Source organism: Trichoderma harzianum, assembly GCF_003025095.1.
Source record: "Trichoderma harzianum CBS 226.95 unplaced genomic scaffold M431scaffold_5, whole genome shotgun sequence".
Taxonomy (NCBI): Eukaryota; Fungi; Ascomycota; class Sordariomycetes; order Hypocreales; family Hypocreaceae; genus Trichoderma; species Trichoderma harzianum.
In genome coordinates, this window is record NW_020209253.1 from 308,899 (window position 1) to 330,129 (window position 21,231).

The 21,231-nt window shown below is 50.8% G+C and overlaps 9 protein-coding genes across 9 annotated transcripts; 4 read left to right on the plus strand and 5 right to left on the minus strand.

The window, feature by feature from the left end:
• Window positions 1-1,145: 1,145 nt before the first annotated feature.
• M431DRAFT_82787 (hypothetical protein) lies at window positions 1,146-2,965 on the minus strand (the record flags this gene model as incomplete). Its single annotated transcript, XM_024923219.1, has 2 exons — window positions 1,146-2,684; window positions 2,792-2,965. The coding sequence occupies 2 exons, from the start codon at window positions 2,963-2,965 to the stop codon at window positions 1,146-1,148; spliced, it is 1,713 nt and encodes a 570-aa protein (XP_024775060.1).
• A 769-nt stretch (window positions 2,966-3,734) lies between these two features.
• On the minus strand, window positions 3,735-4,382 carry M431DRAFT_480922 (hypothetical protein; the record flags this gene model as incomplete). Its single annotated transcript, XM_024915911.1, has 1 exon — window positions 3,735-4,382. One exon carries the CDS (start codon window positions 4,380-4,382, stop codon window positions 3,735-3,737), a length of 648 nt encoding a protein of 215 aa, XP_024775061.1.
• Window positions 4,383-5,095: 713 nt separating this feature from the next.
• M431DRAFT_82245 (glycoside hydrolase family 76 protein) lies at window positions 5,096-6,947 on the minus strand (the record flags this gene model as incomplete). The annotated part of the gene is made up of 2 exons (XM_024923139.1): window positions 5,096-6,430; window positions 6,513-6,947. The coding sequence occupies 2 exons, from the start codon at window positions 6,945-6,947 to the stop codon at window positions 5,096-5,098; spliced, it is 1,770 nt and encodes a 589-aa protein (XP_024775062.1).
• Window positions 6,948-7,495: 548 nt separating this feature from the next.
• On the plus strand, window positions 7,496-8,917 carry M431DRAFT_480924 (hypothetical protein; the record flags this gene model as incomplete). Its single annotated transcript, XM_024915912.1, has 4 exons — window positions 7,496-7,533; window positions 7,990-8,150; window positions 8,251-8,633; window positions 8,825-8,917. 4 exons carry the CDS (start codon window positions 7,496-7,498, stop codon window positions 8,915-8,917), a joined length of 675 nt encoding a protein of 224 aa, XP_024775063.1.
• A 1,466-nt stretch (window positions 8,918-10,383) lies between these two features.
• Window positions 10,384-13,335, plus strand: M431DRAFT_82462 (hypothetical protein; the record flags this gene model as incomplete). The annotated part of the gene is made up of 2 exons (XM_024923174.1): window positions 10,384-11,509; window positions 11,564-13,335. The coding sequence occupies 2 exons, from the start codon at window positions 10,384-10,386 to the stop codon at window positions 13,333-13,335; spliced, it is 2,898 nt and encodes a 965-aa protein (XP_024775064.1).
• A 695-nt stretch (window positions 13,336-14,030) lies between these two features.
• M431DRAFT_507059 (hypothetical protein) lies at window positions 14,031-16,540 on the minus strand. Its single transcript, XM_024918914.1, has one exon. The coding sequence runs from the start codon at window positions 16,495-16,497 to the stop codon at window positions 14,140-14,142; it is 2,358 nt and encodes a 785-aa protein (XP_024775065.1). The 5' UTR covers window positions 16,498-16,540; the 3' UTR covers window positions 14,031-14,139.
• Window positions 16,541-17,446: 906 nt separating this feature from the next.
• Window positions 17,447-18,097, plus strand: M431DRAFT_4404 (hypothetical protein; the record flags this gene model as incomplete). Its single annotated transcript, XM_024915198.1, has 1 exon — window positions 17,447-18,097. The coding sequence occupies one exon, from the start codon at window positions 17,447-17,449 to the stop codon at window positions 18,095-18,097; it is 651 nt and encodes a 216-aa protein (XP_024775066.1).
• A 547-nt stretch (window positions 18,098-18,644) lies between these two features.
• On the plus strand, window positions 18,645-19,532 carry M431DRAFT_493827 (hypothetical protein; the record flags this gene model as incomplete). The annotated part of the gene is made up of 3 exons (XM_024917160.1): window positions 18,645-18,728; window positions 18,809-19,045; window positions 19,134-19,532. The coding sequence occupies 3 exons, from the start codon at window positions 18,645-18,647 to the stop codon at window positions 19,530-19,532; spliced, it is 720 nt and encodes a 239-aa protein (XP_024775067.1).
• Window positions 19,533-19,688: 156 nt separating this feature from the next.
• Window positions 19,689-20,981, minus strand: M431DRAFT_480929 (hypothetical protein; the record flags this gene model as incomplete). Its single annotated transcript, XM_024915913.1, has 1 exon — window positions 19,689-20,981. One exon carries the CDS (start codon window positions 20,979-20,981, stop codon window positions 19,689-19,691), a length of 1,293 nt encoding a protein of 430 aa, XP_024775068.1.
• Window positions 20,982-21,231: the final 250 nt, after the last annotated feature.

Consider the following 21,231-nt stretch of genomic DNA (forward strand, 5'->3'; position numbering starts at 1 on the left):
GACCTACAAAGATCCAATGGCGGAGTCCCCATGTGGTATAAGCACAGGTACGAGTACAGGTATGTCTCAAGTTGAGCTGTTTACTTCAGACACCACTAAACTCGTCCATGCCGCATTACAACACACTTACCTGCCCTACTTTACCTTGGGTTTCATCGTTGACATCACCCACAGCACCGCCCTCTCTCACCCTCATTTCTGTTTCATCTTACCATAGCCGTACAGAATCTAATCTCATCATGGGACTTGATATCATTCTGTCATGTACATCGTGTCAGCGCACTTGCGCACATGTCGAAAAGGGGGGCCAAGAAAAGCGCCCCCAAGCTGACTAGAGGCCTCCTCATCGTACCTGCCCTTTCACATTCTGCCGACAATTCCACATCCAGTTGTTTGACCGCCCCGGGTTGTTTTGTTTGCCAGTTTGAGCTTATCAATCTGTTATTTTCCTTTTCTCCTCTCTGGCTTCCTTGTTTGTCAAAGTCCGATTTGCACTCGTCATCATCCGCAAATTTTTCACATCCGTTCCTGGCCTTGACTCGAATGGGCCGAGCTCTCTAAGTTCTTACCGGATGGACCCATTGATGGATCGATCAGATCATTGGCGGAGGAAGAGATCAAATGGGTGTTTCGGCACTGCATCTCTCAAAAAGGGGCACGGCATGTAGTCAGTCATTCAGTCATTGTGATTCATATCCTCTTCATTCAGTTGGCAGATCCCAGTAGCTCTACGGGATCATCATTTTCTAAAATGGCACAGGTCGTACAAAGAGTACACGTACAACCGAAAATGAGAAGGAAATCCTTCGTGAGCCGCCCAGTGGCAGCCCAGGTGCAAATGCATCGCCAATCAAATTGGGTCATTGTCAACATACCATGCCCACGTCTTCGGAGATTTCCGAACTACCAAGCATGCATCCAACCGCTTTTCATCTTGTCCTCCGTAGATCCTTGAACCGTCTCTCGGCTTCACATGTAACCATCGCATCATGTCTATTTTGCAGCTTCCCAGTCGGGGCCTTTAACCCAGCCTGCGACCAAAACAGAGGCCCTAAAAATAATAACCGGGCTCCCTTGAACACATAATCATTCACCCAACGCCGCGGATGTGGTTCCGTAACTCAAACATACTCCCCCCTGCCGCCTTATGGGCTGGTGCTTTTCAAGAACATGTTGAAAACTGCCGAGTCGGTGCACTCCTCGGAAGGGTATCCAAGCTCCTCCAGGAACTGCTCCAGTTCGGCATTCTCTTCCGGTGGGCACTGGATCCCTGCCAGTACCTTGGCCACGTCTCCGCCATATGTACGATACTGGAACAGGCTGATGTTGAACTTTGGTCTCAGAGTTGTCAGGAACTTTTCTAGCGCTCCTGGCCGCTCAGGGAAGTTGAACATGAAGACCCTTTCGTTCCCCACGCCGGTGCGTCCGCCGATGAGATAACGCACATGACTTTTGGCGAGCTCGTCGTTGGATAGATCAGTCACGTCCATGCCCTCGGCTCGGATACGTTCCATAAGTGACCGCACCTCCTCGACCCTTTGGGCAGCCGGTACTGTGATAGAGAGACCGATGAGGACATTGGCAACGTTACCAGATGAGTAGCGGTAGGAAAACTCCGTTACTGGACGAGGCATGATGGTGTCGACGAGCTTGGCAAAGGCCCCAGGACGCTCTGGGATGGTAGCGGCCATCAAGACCTCCTTGCCCTCACCCAATGTGGCACGTTCGGCAACAAATCTCAACCGGTCAAAGTTCATGTTGGCGCCCGAGGTCACCGCAATGAGCGTTCTCTTGGCGTCGACGGAAGGCTGGCGCGCAACGTATTTCTTCAAGCCAGCTATAGACAGGGCGCCCGCCGGCTCCAATCCGGATCTGGTATCGTCGTACATGTCTTTGATGGCAGCGCAGATCTCATCCGTGGAGACCTCGATAACTTCGTCCACAACCTCGCGGCAGATGCGGAACGTCTCCTCTCCAGGGATCTTTACGGCGGCGCCATCTGCAAATAAGCCGACTTCTTGAAGCATGACTCTCTTCCCCAGCTTCAAAGACTGTGCCATGGCATTTGCATCTGATGCCTCAACGCCAATGATTTTAACATGAGGTGCCATTCTCTTGACAAACAAGCCAATGCCTGCTATGAGGCCGCCGCCTCCAACTCCACAAAAGATGGCTTCAACTTTGGCCATGTTGACCTGTCCAAACATTTCATTACCAATGGTCCCTTGGCCGGCAATGACATAGGGGTCGTCGAAAGGAGGAATGTTGATGAGTCCATCGTGCTTCGCACGTCGTGCGCACTCTTCCTTTGCAGCGTCAAAGTCTGCGCCGTGCAAAACCACATGGCCGCCAAGGCGCGCAACATTCAAATGCTTAATGCTTGGCGTGCCCTCAGGCATGACAATGGTGGCGGGAATCTTGAGTTTTCGGGCAGAGTAGGCGACTCCCTGGGCATGGTTTCCGGCCGAACAGCAGACGACACCCTTCCAGCTTTCGGCCGGGTCAAGATGGGCCATCTTATTGTATGCGCCGCGCAGCTTAAAGCTGAAGACGGGCTGCAGATCCTCGCGCTTGAGCAAAACATTGCACTCTAGTCGGTTGCTCAGGTTAACGGCTGGGGACAGCGGCGTGGTCTTGCAGGCCTCGTAAACTCGTGAGGTTGCGCTGGCAATCATGCGCAGGTACTGCTCCGTTAAGCCAAACACGTCAGTCCTCTTGGTCCTACAATCTTCCTTATCTTCGCAAAAGGGAGCAAAAGAAGAAAGAAAAGGCATTGCCCAGAGTTACTCACGTCAGGGTGACCATCGGGAAGTTGAAATTCTTCTGGCACCAGCGATGCGCCCTCTTCGACCGTCTCGGGTGGTGGTGATGGATTCGCGCTGTATTCTGTCAAGGCCATAGCTCTCATGGCCGATGACGTTGATGGCCTGCGAGTCCCATGGGTGCCCGTGGCGCCGTTGGGCATTAATGTTGTGCCATTGAGGCCCGGCATCTCGAAGGCAAATTTTCGAATCGGTGATGCGGATTCTCGTCTTAATTCTGCCTCTTGTTTGTTTGGTGCGGTGTAAAGAAAGAAAGGCCAGTCTGACTGACGCCGGCGAGGATGATGACCTCCGATAAATCGGACCCTCCGAGTTTTTTTTTGGGAAAAAAAGGTGGCGTATACTAGCGACCGCCCCGATGCAATGAGAAGTCCGACAATGCTAATCGGTATGCGGGCATGCTTTTATATGGCGAAAATGGCTCTCTTTGGCAATACAGACGCTTCAGAGCATGTGGAATAAGCCAAGAGGTAAGTTTGTCAAGATACAAGCCAAACCGGCGGAAGATTCCACCAAAGCATGCATGCAATTGAGCTTGGGTGTGCAGAGCTGAGTCAATCAAGACATGGCGCAAGAGCGCATCGATATCGGAGCCCGCATTTGATTGCACTCAAGGCTTCTTATCACCCACTGATTCGATTCAATCCGCGCAGCGCAGCCTTCATTATTACTACAACTCTTTCAGTACAGTAAAAGACCAAGCATATATTACTAACTCCAATGGTATCTAGGACGAATCATCTGCCAGATGAGATAATTCCTTTATGCGCCCAATCTATCATTCCACGTCACCAGCAGCAATCAATCAATACAAGTTTCAAATAACAGCCCATTATGCAAGCAATCATGCAGGGGAATCAAAAACATGGCCACTCCTCTTTCTCCACGCTACTTCTCCAAAGCCATCTCTTCTCAAGACTTGCCAGATTTTCGGACTACCTGCTCATATGTCGGTAGACTTTCCGACGAGCTTGCTGGGTGCAGATCCCCTCGGCTGGTCGGCCGGTCGCGACTCTGGATATCCCGCCATTGAGACCCTTCCGGTTCTGGATCCATGACCCCTTGCTGTGCGGGGTGATACATGGCTTGACTTCTTGAGTTGTCACCACGCTGCATGTAAGGCACGCCACCATTACCAGGTTGAGGTTGCATATTTGAATATTGAGGCACGGGTGAGCGGCGGCCCGCTCGCGAACCAGAGTTCATCAGGGATAGGACCATGTCGGCATCCCTTGCTTTGCGCTCTGCCTTGCGCATTCTCCTACCCATCCGACGCTCTTCCCGACGGCTGACCATCATTTGTGGTGGGTAAGCGGCATAAGGGGAGGCATTGTAGTTGTTGCTACCACAGCCGTTGTTGTAGCCATTATTGTAGCCGTTGTTGTAGCTATTGGGATAACCACCGCTGTAGTTGTTGCTGCGGCCGTTGCTTTGGTTGTCGTAGTATTGGCCGTTGTTGTATCCATTGTTATATCCATTATTGCGGTTTTGCCGACCGTTATCGTCGTGGTTGGCCATTGTTCGAGCGGCGGCGGCCACGAGGCCAATAAGCAGGGCCATTATTTGTTTTTGGTGGTGATTGGACGAGTTTGGAGAGTAAGTAATACTATGCAGGTGATGTAGCCGAGACGTTGATGTCTTGTGTAAGCGGCGCCGAGGAAATGATGCGCGAAGGATGAGACGGATGAGACAGGGTGGTTCACAAAAGTCTCCGGTTACAATGATTGATTAAAAGAAGACGAGGTATGTAGGGAGTATGTGTGATGAGACAATGAGAGATAAGAGACGAATCTTTATACAAGTTTAAAGCTACTATGCTAACGATGCAAATTCCAAATACTAGAGCGAAACTGCATGACGACTTTATATCCTGCATTCGCACCGCCTCTTCCTCTCGAGGCTCAGATCAGGGACCAAGGCTGTGCCTCTCTCCACGCGGCCTCCCAGGAGCGTATTGTGCGTATCTCGAATCGTTCTGCTCGATCTGGCCTAGCCCCTGGAGACGATCCGGCTCCGCGCCTCCACCATCGGGGCCGCATCCACCCAATCGGCCATTTCCAGATCGGAGCGTCAGGACGCCTTGATGCCGACCAGCGGGTTTTTACTGCCTAGTTTTTTCAAAGGGAGGTCAAAAAGACAAGGTTGCTGCCATGAAGTTGAACCCAGACTAAGATCAAACGGTAAAACGAGGTTAAACGAAACCGAAAGAGTCAAGTTGATGCAACTTTGCTTTGCTGGGTACAGTGCCAAAAAGTCTCAGCCACAAATGACACTCATGACGATAGTGACTGCGAGATGTCCCAATAGGCGCGAAGCACGGCGACGCCTCCCACCTGGGTTTCCACTGTGCGTCCTCTGCCGCGATCGTTAGGGTCGCTTGGACGCGGTTTTGGTTTCCTCATAGGTTTCTCCGTCAAATCCAACATGTCCATCTTCTTGTAGTCTTCTGGTGTAACTTGCTTGCCCAGCCCTCTCTTTCGAGATCCTGGCAGCCATCTTGAATCCCGACCCCAGAGATCATCATTCGGGGTTCCGTCCTTACGGTAGTCGGTGGCATTTACAGCATCATGGTCGATTCCGTCCCTTGCCAGAGATACGTGAATGTTGCCAAAAAGTGCTGAGCCCCACCACATGCCAAAGCGTCCTCGACTGTCTCGAGATGTCAGCGCTGCCAAAGCGTTGTGCTTAATCCAACCCAGATACGCGTGACAAGCTGATTTGTGAGCAGCCTTGACACGAGTGAAGCCATCCACGTCGACGTAATCGCCATCGTTGAGGTTATCCTCATCCAAGGGCCGACAAAACGCAGTCAGATGGTGAAAGTATATGCCCTTGAATGTCTGGCCGTCCTGAGAGCATGTTCCACTTGCATCACACTTCTCTTCTAGGATACCACCCCGACCAAGTCCTCTCCATTTGGGCAGCTTTGCAGATACATCCACCGAATCTATTGGCCGGTTCGTCTTCAAGCTCCAGCCGGTGGCCTTGATGACGGCCTGGATAAGGTTATGGCCGTCTTCTAGGTACGAGGGGCTCCCCGTCACATCCCACAGCCCTCGTTGGCCAGTGAGTAGCACGCCCTGGTTGTAAGTGTACACCATTTCATCGCGAATGTTGCACTCCACGCCCCCATGCTTTCGTCGGCCGACGTGAAACCCATCAGCATACAGGCCTTCACGGTTCATCATGTTGCTGTTTACGAGCCATTTGTAGCCCTCAATCGCCGCTTGGAGATGTAGCGGATCCTTATCAGCGACACTTCCGTTGCTCATGTGCTGATACATGGAAATCGAAGCTGAAATGTACAGCTCATTCGTGATGGCGTTCTTGTAAGGCTCCAGACGGGGGTTCCAGACCATGCCGCCGTGGCACAATGCCGTATCCCAGCCCTGAGCCCCAAGAAGCCAGAAGCTTTTCGCCCGGCTCTGGAAGGACGGGATCCAGAGATGGCCGCGCCATGGCAGCAATGCCAAAGCGGCATGGACGTCAGTAGGGAAACTAGCATTGGGGCTGTGCTCAGCTTCGGGGAAGCGGATGCCGTCATGCGATCGAGCGAAATTCACGGCCTCTATCCAGCCAAGCACCACCCATAATATGTCATCAAAGGCCTAGATAGGAATGTCTCTCTAAGCCAAGGATATAACTTGGGGAATATAACTTGGGGACAAGCGAGCAATGGGAAGGGCATACCTGGTCTCGGATGGCAACTATATCCTGCGCAAAGTGATAGCCAACCACTTGGTCGTATACTGACGAGATGAGGTTTTCTTGCGCTTCTCGGATACTGGGCGTAATGCCCGGGACGATCAAGTCTATCGACTTGGTGAGGGTTGACAGCATGCCAGAAACGACGGTCTCGGTGACTGCCGCGGTCCAGTCTATCGCCGATGGCCATGTATTTTGTCCAATTTGGTAGTATTCATTCTGTAGCACGGCGAGCGCGGAGAAGGCATCTTCGAGGATTCCAGTCTTTGCCTCATCGGAGGCGAGATCTCTTGCGGGGATGTGCAGGAAAGAACCTGGTGGCGGGCGACAGTTGGTCGCCACGGCATATATGGAGCAATATTCTTGTTTGGTGTGTTTATATGAGGCGATCACCACGGGGAGGAAAGCAAGGATAAACATGACGGTATGTATACATGTAATGAATAAGGTTGGTTATGGACAAGAAGGGGCAAATGAGCGTATGTAGCTGAAGAGTAGCATCTATCAGTGCAGATGCTATTCAGATGAAGAATAAAAATGTTTGTCTTATGAATGTGAGGCGAGTTGATGAAGTTAATACAATTGAGAGCATCGGGCTGATGTTTTGGGTATGTCAAATGACTGCCTTACAAGTTAGAGTGTGTCTCAGCTTAGCTCCCATTGTTCTTGGACTACCTATGCGGTACCAGGCAGAATCCTTTGCTAGCATGAAGATGTGCGTATAAACAAAGGTATTACGCAAGTACTTTAAAGTGCCGAACCAATAAATCGGATGTCATGGGGCTCGTTTCCATACCAGCGCTGATCTACCCCTCAGCCGCAAGTCCTCTACTAGAACCTCATTCAATTCAAGACGTCTCATGGATTATGCCAATCCCAACTAGTACTTTAGCTTAATTGACGTTTTTACCATTCATTTACTCGCATTTTCTCTGAATCTCATATGTGATTATCTTGTTTTCGTGGCCATGAGTTCGACCACATGCCTTTCTGATGGAGCTACAGGGTATGTTCATTGGTGACCACTTCAACTGCTCCAGCAAGTTAATCATCTAAGGTAACGCAAACTCTATCTCAATAATCTAGATTCGTACAATTAACCCAGTATGAACTGTTATTCTCTATTAAGTGTCATACATTGGCCGAGACTTTTAATGGCCGCCCCAATTTCTCGGAGCTTCGATCCGATGGGCGAGCCGCAAGCCTCTGCTGGAGAAGCCGCAAAGCTTATAAGTTGGAGGTATTCATGGACGGATGGCCGATTAAATAAAGTTTCCAACAAACGAAAAATCACCTGTGTTGAGGTAGATCTATAGGGGCAAACCCATCGAGTGACATATATGTATTCAATTTTGGGGTGGCTTCCCCTCAGAGTGAGCATCAAGACTTCGAAGGATTCGGCCGCAATCCGAGGTTTCCACTAGTATAGTTCATATGTGCAACTTCATACTCCCAACGGCAGAGCAAGCTCGACGTTGTCTTCCATCTTCTCAGATCCCGAGGGCGAATCCAACACGCAGGCTGCAAGAGGACAACTCGCGTTGCTGCTCCAGTTCTACAAGACAACCATCATCATTGAACATAAAATATTCCAATCTCCAACATCCGACCAGGGCAGACATGGTTCGTGTTACCAAGGCTCTAAAACGGCCGTTTATCACAGTTTAACAAGTGTGGGAAGACTACCAAGTTGGGCGAGCTATCTGTTGAATGCCAATAATAGTCGCGTCGGACAAGAAAGAGGAGTCCAAGGAGAAGGGTAATGAAGAATGCAAAAAAGAGTATAGTAGAGAGTGCAAGGATGAAACGTCGAATCAGTGCAAGGAGGAGTGTGAGGAAAAGAAAAGCAGTTCTAACAAAGACCAAGGCAAGGGCAAGGCACGCTCACAGCCCGTCAGAGATAAAGAGCATGCTGCCCGAAGGGCTGCACAACTAAGGAGACAATGGGCATTTTGCAAAGGCGATCAATTTCCCTGGATCTTTTGGCAGCTGGTTTGTGCGGAGAGTAACTGGAAAGGATGGTGGGTATTGCAGGTTAAAGATATGAAAGCCTTGAATTGGGAGGTAGATGTAATACCTGCGGAACTCGAGGAGGGGGAATGGTTTGTAAGTAGACCAACTCGTCAGTCACCGTTCCCTTTTGGAGAGGAAAGCAGTGTATTACCGTCTGAAGGAAGGCAGGATGATTTGATGATCTGGTTGGGAAAAGCTAGGTGAGTACTAACAACGTGATGCGGAAGATGGTTCCTGTCTTTACCTCCCCACCTTGCATCTTAGGTAACAGTGCTAATTTGCAGGGTGTTAAAGATCTTTGTGAAGTGCAGATTCGTGTTCTCACCTATGACACCACTGAGGACGCGCAGAATGGCCCAGGGAGAACGCGCTGGTGATTGGGGATGCAGCGCGCGTCGAAGACGAGGCGATCTGCCTATCAGAAATTGTTTCACGTCCGCCCTCCAGAGACATCTTCCCTTGTGGTCTAACCTATTCTGCTTCTTGCAGCTTTACCACAAAATCGACCTTTAGCGCGTTTTTATTGGATACTATCTTGAATGTGATTAGTTGTTTGGGTTCACGGGTTTGGTTTCTATACAGGTTTGTTTGGTATCTTGAAGTCGCTATTTGACACAAGACTTTGAGAGTAGGATTGGGTTGCGCTTATGCATACATCTCTAAATGGGTGAAAAGAATAGATATTCTCAATTATTAAGAAGACACGGGTTCGAGGGAGTTTAGTCAAAGGGAGCAACCATTCGTTGGCTGGCCGAGATTAATTCTAGGGTGATTTATATTATGGTCTTGCAAAATACGGGCAAGATGGCCCGCTTGCGTTACAAACAAACAATATCAGACGGATGCACTGTACTATCTTCGTACGTCAATGATTACTCTTTACATATCAGCCAGGAATGAGGATTTCTCAATGCTCTCGATTGGATCCTTTCTTTTTTCTCTCTCCCGTTATCATTGGATAGACATCAATTATGTGGAAAATCGCATCTTGTCGCTGTAAGTGCTTCAGTTAGGTACCTACCTTGCTTCTAATGCAGAAAAGGTACATACTTGCGTCACGGCGGGTTGGCAGGGAAGTGGGCGTCTAAAAGACGGGGACTAAGCCAGCCCCCCAACTTTTGGCAAGGTACTGCTCAAGTATTATTATCCGGGCGGTAATCAAGTGGTTGGGAGCTGGATTTCACAGTTTTCAAACACTTTGAATAGGTAGAGAAATATGAGCGAATTATAAATCTGCGATAGTACAAGATAGTAGCGATAGGTAGAAGAAAGTAACTGGTAGTAGAAGATTATAGCGATAGTAGAAGAAAGTAGCTGGTAGTAGAATATAGTAGCAATAGTACCAGGTAGTACGAGCAATGATACAGTAGCAAGGGTTACCCGCCAACTGCCAAAATACGGCGCGGCATGTTCGCAAGTACTTGCATACCCCGCTGTCCCAATCCGGCTTAGTGTTGTTTACTTTCTACACCTCGAAACAAGCAACAGGAAGGTACAACTCCCGCTGCCCCCAAAACAATCCCTGAACGTCAATTTCGGTATTCTTAGCCCTGCTCTTTGCTTTTCTCCTCCCGCAAAATCTTGAATTCGCAACCGCAACAACTCCGTCACGCCTGACATCTGCAGCTTCATCGAGATACCCGATTAGTGAGATTTACAGCTAGCCCACGGACCCTTCCCTTCTCGCTTCCGACCGCTCGGCGCATCCGCCCTTGACAACGCAAGACGCGACGCGATATAAGAAAAAAAAAAAAAGGCCGCCGCTTACCGCCATTCATCAACCCCCAAACAGCCATCCTCGACTCTTGCTGCTCTAGCAGCGCGCGGAAGAGAAGAGAGAGCGATGGAGTCCGACGCAAATACCAGATATCGTTCGCGAATTATTAGGGAAATCAAGGCTAGCAGCGATAACCCCTTCAACTCCCCTCCGTCATCCACCGGCAGAGCCAGCCCCACGCTGTCATCCGTCTTCTCAGATCCCGAGGGCGAATCCACACGCAGGCTGCAAGAGGACATTGCCCGCGTTGCAGCCCCCAGAAAACTGCCCATCAACTGGGAGGCTGCCCGCCGCAAGTGGCCCGAGTTCTATTCCCAGCCCAAGACGCGGCCCATCTTCGACGACCAGACAGACACAACGGCGCCCCTGGCAGACCCGCCCCTCAACAAGAAGGAAACATTACCAAAGGCTGTTCCTCTTCCCGCGTACATTGATGATACCACCGAGGACGCGTGGAACGGCTCCAAGAGAACACGCTCGGAGATGCAACCGCGCGTCGACGAGGCCGACCTGTCACAAGTTATTTCACGCCCACCGACCAAAGGCCTATCTACTTATGGCCTAAGCTACTCTGCTCCTCGCAACCCCAGTCCTCTATCGAAAATACACAACCAGTCCCCGCCTCCGCTTAGAGATCAGGCAAAGGAACGACAGGTCACTATCGAAGAAGCATTGGAAACGCTTCGCAGGGCATCATCTAACCCCAGGGAACGTGAAGAGGACCGGCGAGTCCCATCCCTCGACAGCAATATGTCATCTGCAAAGTCCAGCTTGACAGCTGTACCTCCCTCACCGCCACACCCGTCCCTTATGACGGACTCAGACCTCGCCCGTCGCGATAACTTTCTTACTAGCACATTCAGATTCGGTGGATCGATTATTAAAGATGGTGCTCCGATCATTGTTAGACACGGCCGAGCACACGACCAGAACGTCAGGCCCTTTGGCGTGCCATACGCAGAGGTCGACGGCATTAAGGTTGCTGAAGACGAGGCTGCCATCTTTGCATCGGCGGATATGATCCGTGCTGCTCAGGACCAGTATGACAAGGTGTCAGACTACGCCAGAAGTCTCCAGCAAAAGGTTGAGATGCTCGAAGCACAACTTGCATCTCGCAAAGGATCGGACGGAGCACTCAGCGGTTTCAATGTTAATACGAATGCAAATGCACAGACCTTGTCAGAGAAGAAGGGTAATTGGATATGTCCCCTTTAACTTCTGTACCTGTTGACTAACAATCGTATAGCGCTCCAGGCGGAAGTGGCGTCTCTCCAGAAGCGATTAGACCAAGCGACAAATCAGATTAGCACATTTCACATGGAGAATGACACTCTGACCCAAGAACGTGATCGTGGCATTGGTCGTCTACAGAAAGCTTGTGAAAATATCAGCAAGCTGGCTCAGCAGCTTAAGGAGAAGGAGAAGGAGCTGGAAAATACCCACAAGCAGCTGGGGTCATCCGAACAGGTTCGACAGGATAACGACACACTGCGTCGGGATGTTGCGGCACTGAAACAAGACAACGCATCACTGGGAGCGGAAATCGATGCCTTACGACGTGAACAACGGCATCTCCGCCAAGAGGCCGAATCTAGCAATGGTCTCGCAGAGTACAGGACATTACGAGCCAACAACAAGAGTCTGATGGACGAGAATGAGGATCTTCGAGAGAGCTTGGATGGTACCCAACACGAGCTTGACGCTGCTCGCGAGGAGATTGAGGCACTGCAACGGGAAGTTCAATCGTTAAAGAGAGAAAGGGCAACCCTTCGCGAAGACAATGCTGGCCTCGTTCGACATAATGAGAAATACTTTAGCGAGAACAAGATTCTGCGCCGTGAGAACGCTGGCTTTGAGCATAGCATCCATGATCTGCATGATCGAAACCTCAAGCTGAAGGAAGAGATTGAGGTGCTGAAACGGCAGTTGGACCGCTATCGAGGCTCTAGCAACAGCAAAAGCGACTTTACGAGCCGCCAGGATGGAGGAGAAACAGAGGAAAACATGACGTCAGCTTTCTTTGTCCCTGATATAACCCTCAAGTCAAATGACAACACCGAAACAAAAGACATGCCTGCTGGGTCCAAGAGCAGCGTCAGATCATCGCCCTCCAAGAACGCCGGCACCGCCAAGGTTGCTTTTGCTCTTCCCGACAAGGCAGCATCCAAGTCTACGGTGGCCAACCAGGGCAGCAAGCGTCGGAGCGCGAGCCGCCTATCGGTTCCAGGAATGGATCCCTTTGGTGACGAAGACACTACTGGCTTGCTGTCGGTGGACAATATCTCTCAGGACCTCGCTATTTCCCTCAACTTGAACGCGGATCTTAAGGGCGGTACCATGGGCAAGGAGATGAAACAATCGCGGAGCCATGATATTGGGAAGCCAGCGCCGAAAATCGTGCACATTGATTCAAAGTCGAAGAGAACGACGTCAGACTCGATTGATCGGGATGGATGCCCTGCGTTGTCGAATAATGCTCGACAAATCCTTGACAGTCTTTCCCACCACAACTGCCAGGACTGCACCGTGTGCAGCCGCATCACATCTCACTCTGGTGTCATCTCCTCTGTCGACCTGGCGGCGGGCAAGAAACGTGTATCAATACCGCGGCCCATTCCCGTCAGTGACCGTGTCTCGGGAGGTGACCACACGCTTCGACCAGCCAACTCCCCCGGTGAAGCCTTGGCTCTTGTTATCAAAGGCCTGAAGGACGAGTCGCAGCATATTCAGCTGGAGCTGTCAAAGCTCCAAGCGCGGTACAATAAGTCTGACAAGTCGATGGACCGCCACAAGAGAGAAACTATGGCCGGGGCGATCCGAAAGCTGCTGGATCGTGTCGAGGCGAAGAATAATCAGATTTACAGTCTATATGATGTTCTTGAAGGGCAGAAGGCTGCCGGCCAAGAAATGACGCAGGAGCAGGTGGAAATGACAGTCTTGAACATTACGGGCATGCATGTTCGAGAGGTGACGAATATGAGTGACCAAATGACGGACGGCATGGGTATCGTGGCCTAAGGCCCAAGGCATAATGCATTGTTTTTTTTTTTTCTTTTTTCCTTTTCTTTTCTTTTTCCCCTTTTAAAGAAGCATTGGCGTTGGGGATTAGTGTATAATAGGCCTATCGTGTTATAGCCTTGATGAATTCTTACTGTATAATTAGTGTGATCAAATGGATCTTGATTTCTTGCCCAGCTTATGACCTAAACTGAGTGACTATCTCTACTAGATTTATCTATATCTATTAAATCTATCGATATCTACTGGGTCTATCTGTATCTACTAGATCTATCTACATCTACTAGATCCATCTATATCTACTAGATCTATGTACCTCTACTGGATCTATTTAACTCTACTTGATCTATCTATATCTGCTATATCGATATATATCTACTTGCCTCTAGTATCTCTATTACCATGCCCTTTCCGAAAACCTGCTACTGTCTTGTGGGTGCTTCGTGTGATACGTGCCGCGTCCCAGAGAAGCTTACTAACAACGGTCATCCACTTGTTTCTCATCTATTATTTCTGAACAATCCTCGATCATAACCTCATTAGCCGACTTAATCTGATTGTCTAGTCCGAGTCAAAGGGCTGGTGGTTTGTGTTATGTGTTTTCAATACATAATACTAAATAGATGGCTAATTCTGTGCGCAAGCTATCACACATTTCTCACTGAATAACCTGACATGGAATGATGGGATGTTTGGTTAAGCAGAATTACATGAATCAACGACCAACTCGTTTCGTTCTTTATTTTAAAACTCTAAAACCGAAAACTCCGTATTATCTGACATGAATCAGGCTATATACAACATCTACTCTTCATCGTCATCATCCTCTTCTTCTTCCACTTCTTCGTCGTCGTCATCATTGTCTTCCCCTAGCTCACCGTCCATATCAACCTCCTCGTCACTGTCCTCTTCGTCCTCGTTTGACAAATCTGCCTTTTCATCCTCTTTCCTCTTCCGCTCGTCCTCCTTTCTCGCCTCAGCCAGGACCTTTGCACGCTCGGCGCGGGCGGCTGCCTGGCCGACGACGTACGCACCAAGAGGCGTCTTGGCAGCGTCAAAGTCCTTGAGGAAGGCGTCGACTTGGCTGCGGTGCTTAGGCGCGAAATCGACCCTCGCGCGCTTCTCCTCGATGAACTTTGAGTTGGCCTCGAGCTTCTGCACAAGAACCGAAAACTGCGAGACGAGCTTGTTGTTCTTGTTGCCGCTGGACTTGGAGCTAACCTGCTTGAGCCATCGCTTGAGCTGGATGATGACAGGGAGGGCGAGTTCGGGGAAGGAAATGGATGTGGACCAAGTGTACATGAAGCTGCTCATCAGCTCGACCACCTCATCTCCGATGCCATCCTGGAAGACTCGCGTGCGAAGATATGACTTGGGGGCTCTGTAAGAGACGGCAAAGTCCATGGGCTTGAGTGTCGATGCCTTGGGAGCCTTCTTCATCTCGGCCGAGTTGAGCACCTCCAGCAGCGGTGAGGCGAGTGGGATGTAGACGTCGGCGGCCTGCGACAGGACCAGCAGTGAGCGGATGAGGTGGAAGCGGAGGGGGAAGTATAGTGATGTAGGAATGAGGCGCATGGCACCAAGTGTGACTTGGACAAGGGGGTAGATGAGCGGTCTCAGCTGGCTCTCCTTGCCGGCCTCGGCTTCCTTCAGGGGCGTGCAGTGCTCAGCGAGGACGCGGGCCCAGAAGTCGAGAGAGTGGGTGAACTGCCAGTTGTAGACCATGCGGAACGAGTTGTTCTTGTTGTTGACGATGCTGTTGCGGAGGTGGATGGCGAGCTGGCGGATGAATGTAAAGGCCGTGGTGTAGCCAATGGCAGGGTCGATGCCCCAGAGCCCGGCGGCGGAAAACTTCATCATGTCGATACCGGCGAGCGTGTTGTGGTTGGTGACTCGGCATCCCTGGACAAGGCCCTGGTAGACGGCCTTGAGGACGGTTTCCCGGATGCCCTTGTCTCCGATGATGACAAGTCGTCGAATGACTCGGAAAGCGGTGACTCGTGACGAGTGGGAGCCGGCAGCTTGAGACCACAGGTTGACCATGGCCTTAGCAAGAGCCTTGATGAGCTTCTTGAAGGACAGCAGGTATGGGAGAATCTCCACGATAGCCAACAGAGTGACTGTGATTGTGCCATCGTCCGAGAGTGTGCTGAGGAGGTGCATGATGGAGGAGACGTAAGACTTCAAAAGTACGGACAAAGCCTTGAACTTCTTTCCCTCCGTCTGTACATAGACCTTGCCGGCCGCCGACTCTTTGGCAGGGAGGTGGTGGTTCATAACCACTGGCACCTCTTTCAAGGCAAGCAGCAGGATATCGTTGAATACTTCAGGGCTGTTGATGGACCATCGCTGATCCGCTTGGCCCTCCTCATCGGCCTCGTTAAGATGGGCAGCGCATCGGAATGCGAGCACCACTTGTCTAGTTGCTCGCAGAGAGTTGGTTTCGGCCATTGCTTTCCTCCAGCCTGCAATGGTGCTGCGAGTCAGCTCATTATTCTGTGCCGGCTCCTCTTCCGCCTTGTTGCCCTTCTTTCTCTTCTTCTTGGGGAGCTCTTCGTCAGCTTCTTCCTCGCCAGCGCTAAGCTCGTCCACTTCTGCGAGATCTGCATTCTCGTCGAAATCCAACAATTCTGAATCATTCTCCTTGAGAAACTTGTAAAACTCGGGGTCCTTCTCGGCAAGTCCCTTCATGGCTTCTTTGCTCATGCCAAGCCCAGTAGCCTCGTCGTCGTCGTCGCTGCCGTCGTCGCTGTCGCTGGCAACGGGCTCGCCACCAATTGAGACCTCCGAATCGCTTCCTTCGCTTGCATCTTCCATATCTTCCTTGGTTTCGTCTCGCTTTCGCTTGCCAAGCTTGCCAGCCTTGCCGTTCTTGTCGATGATGTCCTCGAAACCGCCCGAGAAGAAATCGTCGACGCTCATCTCAGTGACCTTCTTCGCCTTGCCCCCGGCAGGTTTCTTGGCAGGAGTAGCGGTAGCATCTTGGCCATCTTTTGAGCCCTTTATGAACTCGGAATCTTGGGCTTTCCTCGACTTCTGCTTCTCTCTAATCTGCAGCTTCTGCTTGAGCTTTGCGCCGGCCTTTCTCTTGTCCAGAACACCCTTCAAGTGATTCTTTTCGAATTTTTTGGTCGCTTTCAGATTTTTCTTGGAGACACCCATTCTGGATAATCTGCTACAGCCACTGATGGGGGCCGTAATCCAGGATGCCGAAGGGTAAAATGAAGAAAAAGATAAAAAAAAAAAAAAAGATGCCGATTTGGAGAGCAGAAGCGTCGCGCCTCGACGTACCAATTGCGCTTTCCAAAAATTTTCGGCCGCCGACTTATCGATAAAACAGTTCCACTGAAAGAATATAGGCGGTCAGGGAATTCTGCCGCACTATGGAGCACAGGTACCGATCTGGTAGTGGGGCACTGATGTTGGTGTAAGTGGAAGCTTTTTGACTGACCATTGCCATAAGAGCCTCCAGCTTCCATCTCTTGATCTTCAGTCGCGAATGACGCTGGTGGGAGTGCCAACGGTCTTTCTCTGCGTAACATTCGCATATTCCACGGAAGTGTGTCTGGCTGGCCATTTTTCATGCTCGCCTGTCTGGCTTAGGTGGCTCACTCAAGTTAAAGTTGGCCCATGGATCAAGTGGCTTCTTCTACTCCAACCCAAGGTTTTACCGCGTGGGTAGATAAGCCAAGATGTAATTGTAGCCTGGCCGTAGGCAGAAGCCGCAAAGCAGAACAATTTCGCCGAATATTAATATTCATAAAATTTAAAAGTCTTATGATGAACGCAAATACAGCCCAGCAATATCCAATGCCAATCTGCAGGCTTGGTGAGGATCTGGTTGGCTAAAGTAGTTGTTGGATATTCCTTGGTGGTGGCTTTTTGAGTGAAACTATCACAGTCAAAGCCACATAGAATAGATTTGGCAGATCCCACCCTCTTATGTATATATATATGGCCTTCTCCCCTTCTTCCCACACACAATTCCATATTCATCAATAGTTCTACTCGTCCGACAACACAGCAGAACACGAACCCTATTTATATATCGGCGACGACCATTCAACACCTCAAGTTCACACACACATATATACTAAAAAAAAGCACAACTATGGATCGGACTATTAAAGCTCTGAAACGGCCGATTACTACAGTTCGGCAGGTGTGGAAGGACTACCAAGTTGGGCGGGCTATACGCCACAGTATATTCGAAAGCGACCCTAAAGAGGAGGAATGTGAAGAGAGGTGCGATGAAGAATGCCAGGTAGCCTGCAGGGAGGAGAACAATGAGACGTGCAAGGAAGAGCACGATGAAAATCGCAATGAAGAGCGCAATGAAGTGGGCGAGGAAGAGTGCAGCGATCCAAACGAGGACCAATGCAAGGACAACGAGGTGTCTTCATCTTCACAGCCCGCCACATGTAGGACTGCTGAAGGAGAAGAAGAAGAACGAGCTGCCCAGGTTGCCGCACAACTCAAACTGAAGAGAAAATGGAGAGCGAATACAAATGGAGAATTTCTCTGGCGCTATGAGCAGGTGGTGGATGAGGAAAGCAACTGGAGAGGGACTTGGGTGTTAGAGGTGAATGACCTAAACGCCATGAAATGGGGGATAGAGGAAGTGCCCACAATGATTGGGAATAGGAAGGGGAAAAAGTACGTGCGAAAGCCAACTCGTCAACTACCATTCCCTGTTGGACAGGAAAGAGAATTATTGCCGTCTGAAGGAGGACAGGATGACAGCAAAATCAGATATTGTTGATCTTGTTGAGGAAAAAGCTAAGCTGGTAACGGGCTGCCACTTGAGCTACCTTGGGGTGGGAGAGGAGGTTATGGATTCGAATTATCTCTAGCATAGTGTTCATAGATAGCAATTATATCAATGTTGTTTGTTCACAGCTGACCTAGATTGGTTCAAGAGATCCTGTTAGTGTTTGATGCCTCTTATTTCTTCCAAGCAACGTAGCAGCCGGACCAGCGAAATCATGAAATCTTAATGTAACTTGATTCCATTTTTTCTTGGTTTTATATTTTACTTGTATAGAATTCTTTTTTACTTTACCCAGCGGCCACCAGTATTGTATCAATAGCAGCCACCTGAAGAACACGGGCGGTGAAGAAATTCTGCCGAACAGCACCACCAGTTTGCAGCTAGTGCTTCTACAGTGGCTCAAAGTGGGCTGTAAATAAGCTGTCGCAACACCACTATAAGTTTCGTCCAGTGTCGTCACCACCAGCTTCACCAGCTTCATACTACCAAACTCGGCCCATTTCGCTCCCTCCTCGATGCCTCGCCTCAATCCACCATCATGAACACGCGTCAGAGCTACGCGCCCACTCCTCACAGCTACGTCCCCAACACGAGCCTGTCCGCCACCATCAACCTCGATGAAGTAAATCTCCAAACCCCGCTTCCTCGGTATAAATCTTGCGTGACAAGAACAAGACACAGCTAACCCTCTGCTGCACACAGGAGGTGAAACTCAGCAACACCCGCGCCGAGCGCGACCTCCAAGACTCTCTCGGCGAGCTGTTTAGCATCATAGTCACCCTGGATGAGCTGGAAAAGGCGTTCCTCAAGGATGCCGTCCCCGAGGCCGAGTACACGGACATTTGCGAGCGCTCGCTAAGGCAGTACAAGGCGCTGCTGGCGGATGAGACAATCGCAGCCGAGTTTGGGGACTTGGAAGACTTTAAGACCAAGTGGGAGGTAAATGCGCTCCCCCAGCTATTGTTTCAAACATTGAAAGATGTATATTATGTTACCTCAGCTAACACTTGGCTATCCCCAAAAAAAGCTCGACGTCCCCCGAGCGACAGAGCGTCTCCGAGTAGGCATGCCCTCCACAACCATCAACGCATCTTCTTCCGCCCCCGCGGCCGCACCCCCAACCGCAGCCGCAAACAACACCAGCGGCGTGCTGATCCTCGAGGCGACGCAAGAGTTCATCACGTTCCTCGACGCCGTCAAGCTCGGCCTGCTGTCAAAGGACCAGCTGCACCCGCTGCTCTCGGACGTGATCCAGTCGGTGAACCGCGTGACGGACAAGGACTTTGATAACAGGGGCAAGATTGTGCAGTGGCTCATCACGCTGAACCAGATGAAGGCCTCGGACGAGCTGGGCGAGCAGCAGGCGAGGGAGCTTGAGCTGGATATTCAGCAGGCGTACCAGGGTTTTAGACGAACTTTGACATGAGAATTTTTCTTTTTTGTATGATGTAGTAGCATGCTTTCCGTGTCTATATAGAAATACAATACCAAAATAATGACCCATGAAAATGCGAGTAACAGGAGATGCTTATTGTTCCATGTCTCCTTCAGTTCATCCAGCCCAGAGTATCATTCTCCCCCATCACACCAAGAACGTCCAGAAACTCGGATACACAAACTCCTCCTCGAATATCCTCCTCACCTGCTCCAGCACAAATCTCTCCACCTTGCCCACGTTCTTCAAGCTCTGCCGCCCGCTCTCCCGCTCGCCAATCTCGCTCTCAACCTTGATCTCCTGCAACAGCCCACCGAATCTACCTCCAGGCTGCTTCTTGCTAGTCGTCTGCACATCCCCCCCTCCTGTTGCTGTTGTAGTAGTAGTAGTTGTTGACGTCTCCGTCGCCCCCTCACCATCCGGTCCCACCGCAGCTAAAGCATCATCCGGGTTCAGAAAACAAAAATGCACCCTCTTCCGTATATGCGCCAAAACACCCACCCCATCAAACGTCAACCCCGTGATATTCAACTTGAGTGGAATCCCAACAAAGCTCGGCATCGGGTAATCGAGCAAAATCTCCGCCGTCAGGTTCAGCCGCACGTCACCCGAGTACCGGATCCGGAACACGGCCTGCACGTCCTCGACCCGGGGCTCGCGCCGCGGAGACGCCGTGCCTTGGTCGGGATCGGGCCTCTCGTCGTCTTCGACGGCTGAGCCGCTGATGGGCCCGTGGCTGGTTGACGGCCGAGACGGAGGGCCGAGGGTGCTCGACACGTCTGACTTGGCCATGCCGGACCCCGATCCTGAGGTCGGATCTAACGCCTGTAGGTTATCCAGGGAGCTGAGCGATGCCTCACGGCTATGATACGGCGTGGGCTCCGAACTGGGTGCCGTCGAGCCCAACCAGCTGCCGCCCAAATGAGCACCCGCAACCGCCGCCAACGGCGTCTGTGTGCCCGTCGCCAGATGCGCCTGAAAGTAGTTCCTCCCCGGCCCGCCCAAGATCCCCGGCGTCGACGTACCCAGAAACGCCCTGCCGACGTCGTGCCCACTCACATTCACACTCGGGCTGAAGCCCATCATCTCGCTCTTCAGCCCCCTCAAGCCATCCTCGCGCCTCCTGTTTCCAATCAGCGCCGCCGCGGCCGCAATCCTCTCCCGCTCCGCAGCGCTCTCATCCTCACTGCTCTCCTCGCTCGACTCCTCGTCATCCTCCAGCTCCTGCTCGTAGAAATCAGGCAGCGGGTCCGTAATATCTTTTAGTTCCAGCTCCGGCGGAATCGTACCAAAGTCGAATCCATGCACATTGACGGATCTGATGAAGCGTGGCAAAGGCACCGTCTGGAATTTGGTGTGGATAAAGGTTCTGATGCTCTCGGCCAGCGCATCGCCGTCCGGCCCCGTGGTCAGCGTCTCCCAATTGAGATCAATAGACATTGGACAAGGAAAATGCAGAAATGAATTAAATCGAGCAATTAAAAGCCGCACAGCAGCTGTTGGTCATTATAGTACAGAGTGTTGAAGGAGCTGGATTGTGTAAAGAGTGTTGAAAAGCTTAAGAAGAGCATCGCTGAATGAGTGGGGTTGTTAGTGTCATGAATACCTCACTCAACTCACTTATTCTTTCACGGCGGTATCAACCCACAATCACATCACCGCCGTAGCATTTTACAATTAGAAAAAAAGA

Excerpts from the sequence above, each read along its gene's own strand:
- M431DRAFT_507059 (XM_024918914.1), bottom strand. The coding sequence starts at position 16,497 with ATGGGTGTCTCCAAGAAAAATCTGAAAGCGACCAAAAAATTCGAAAAG.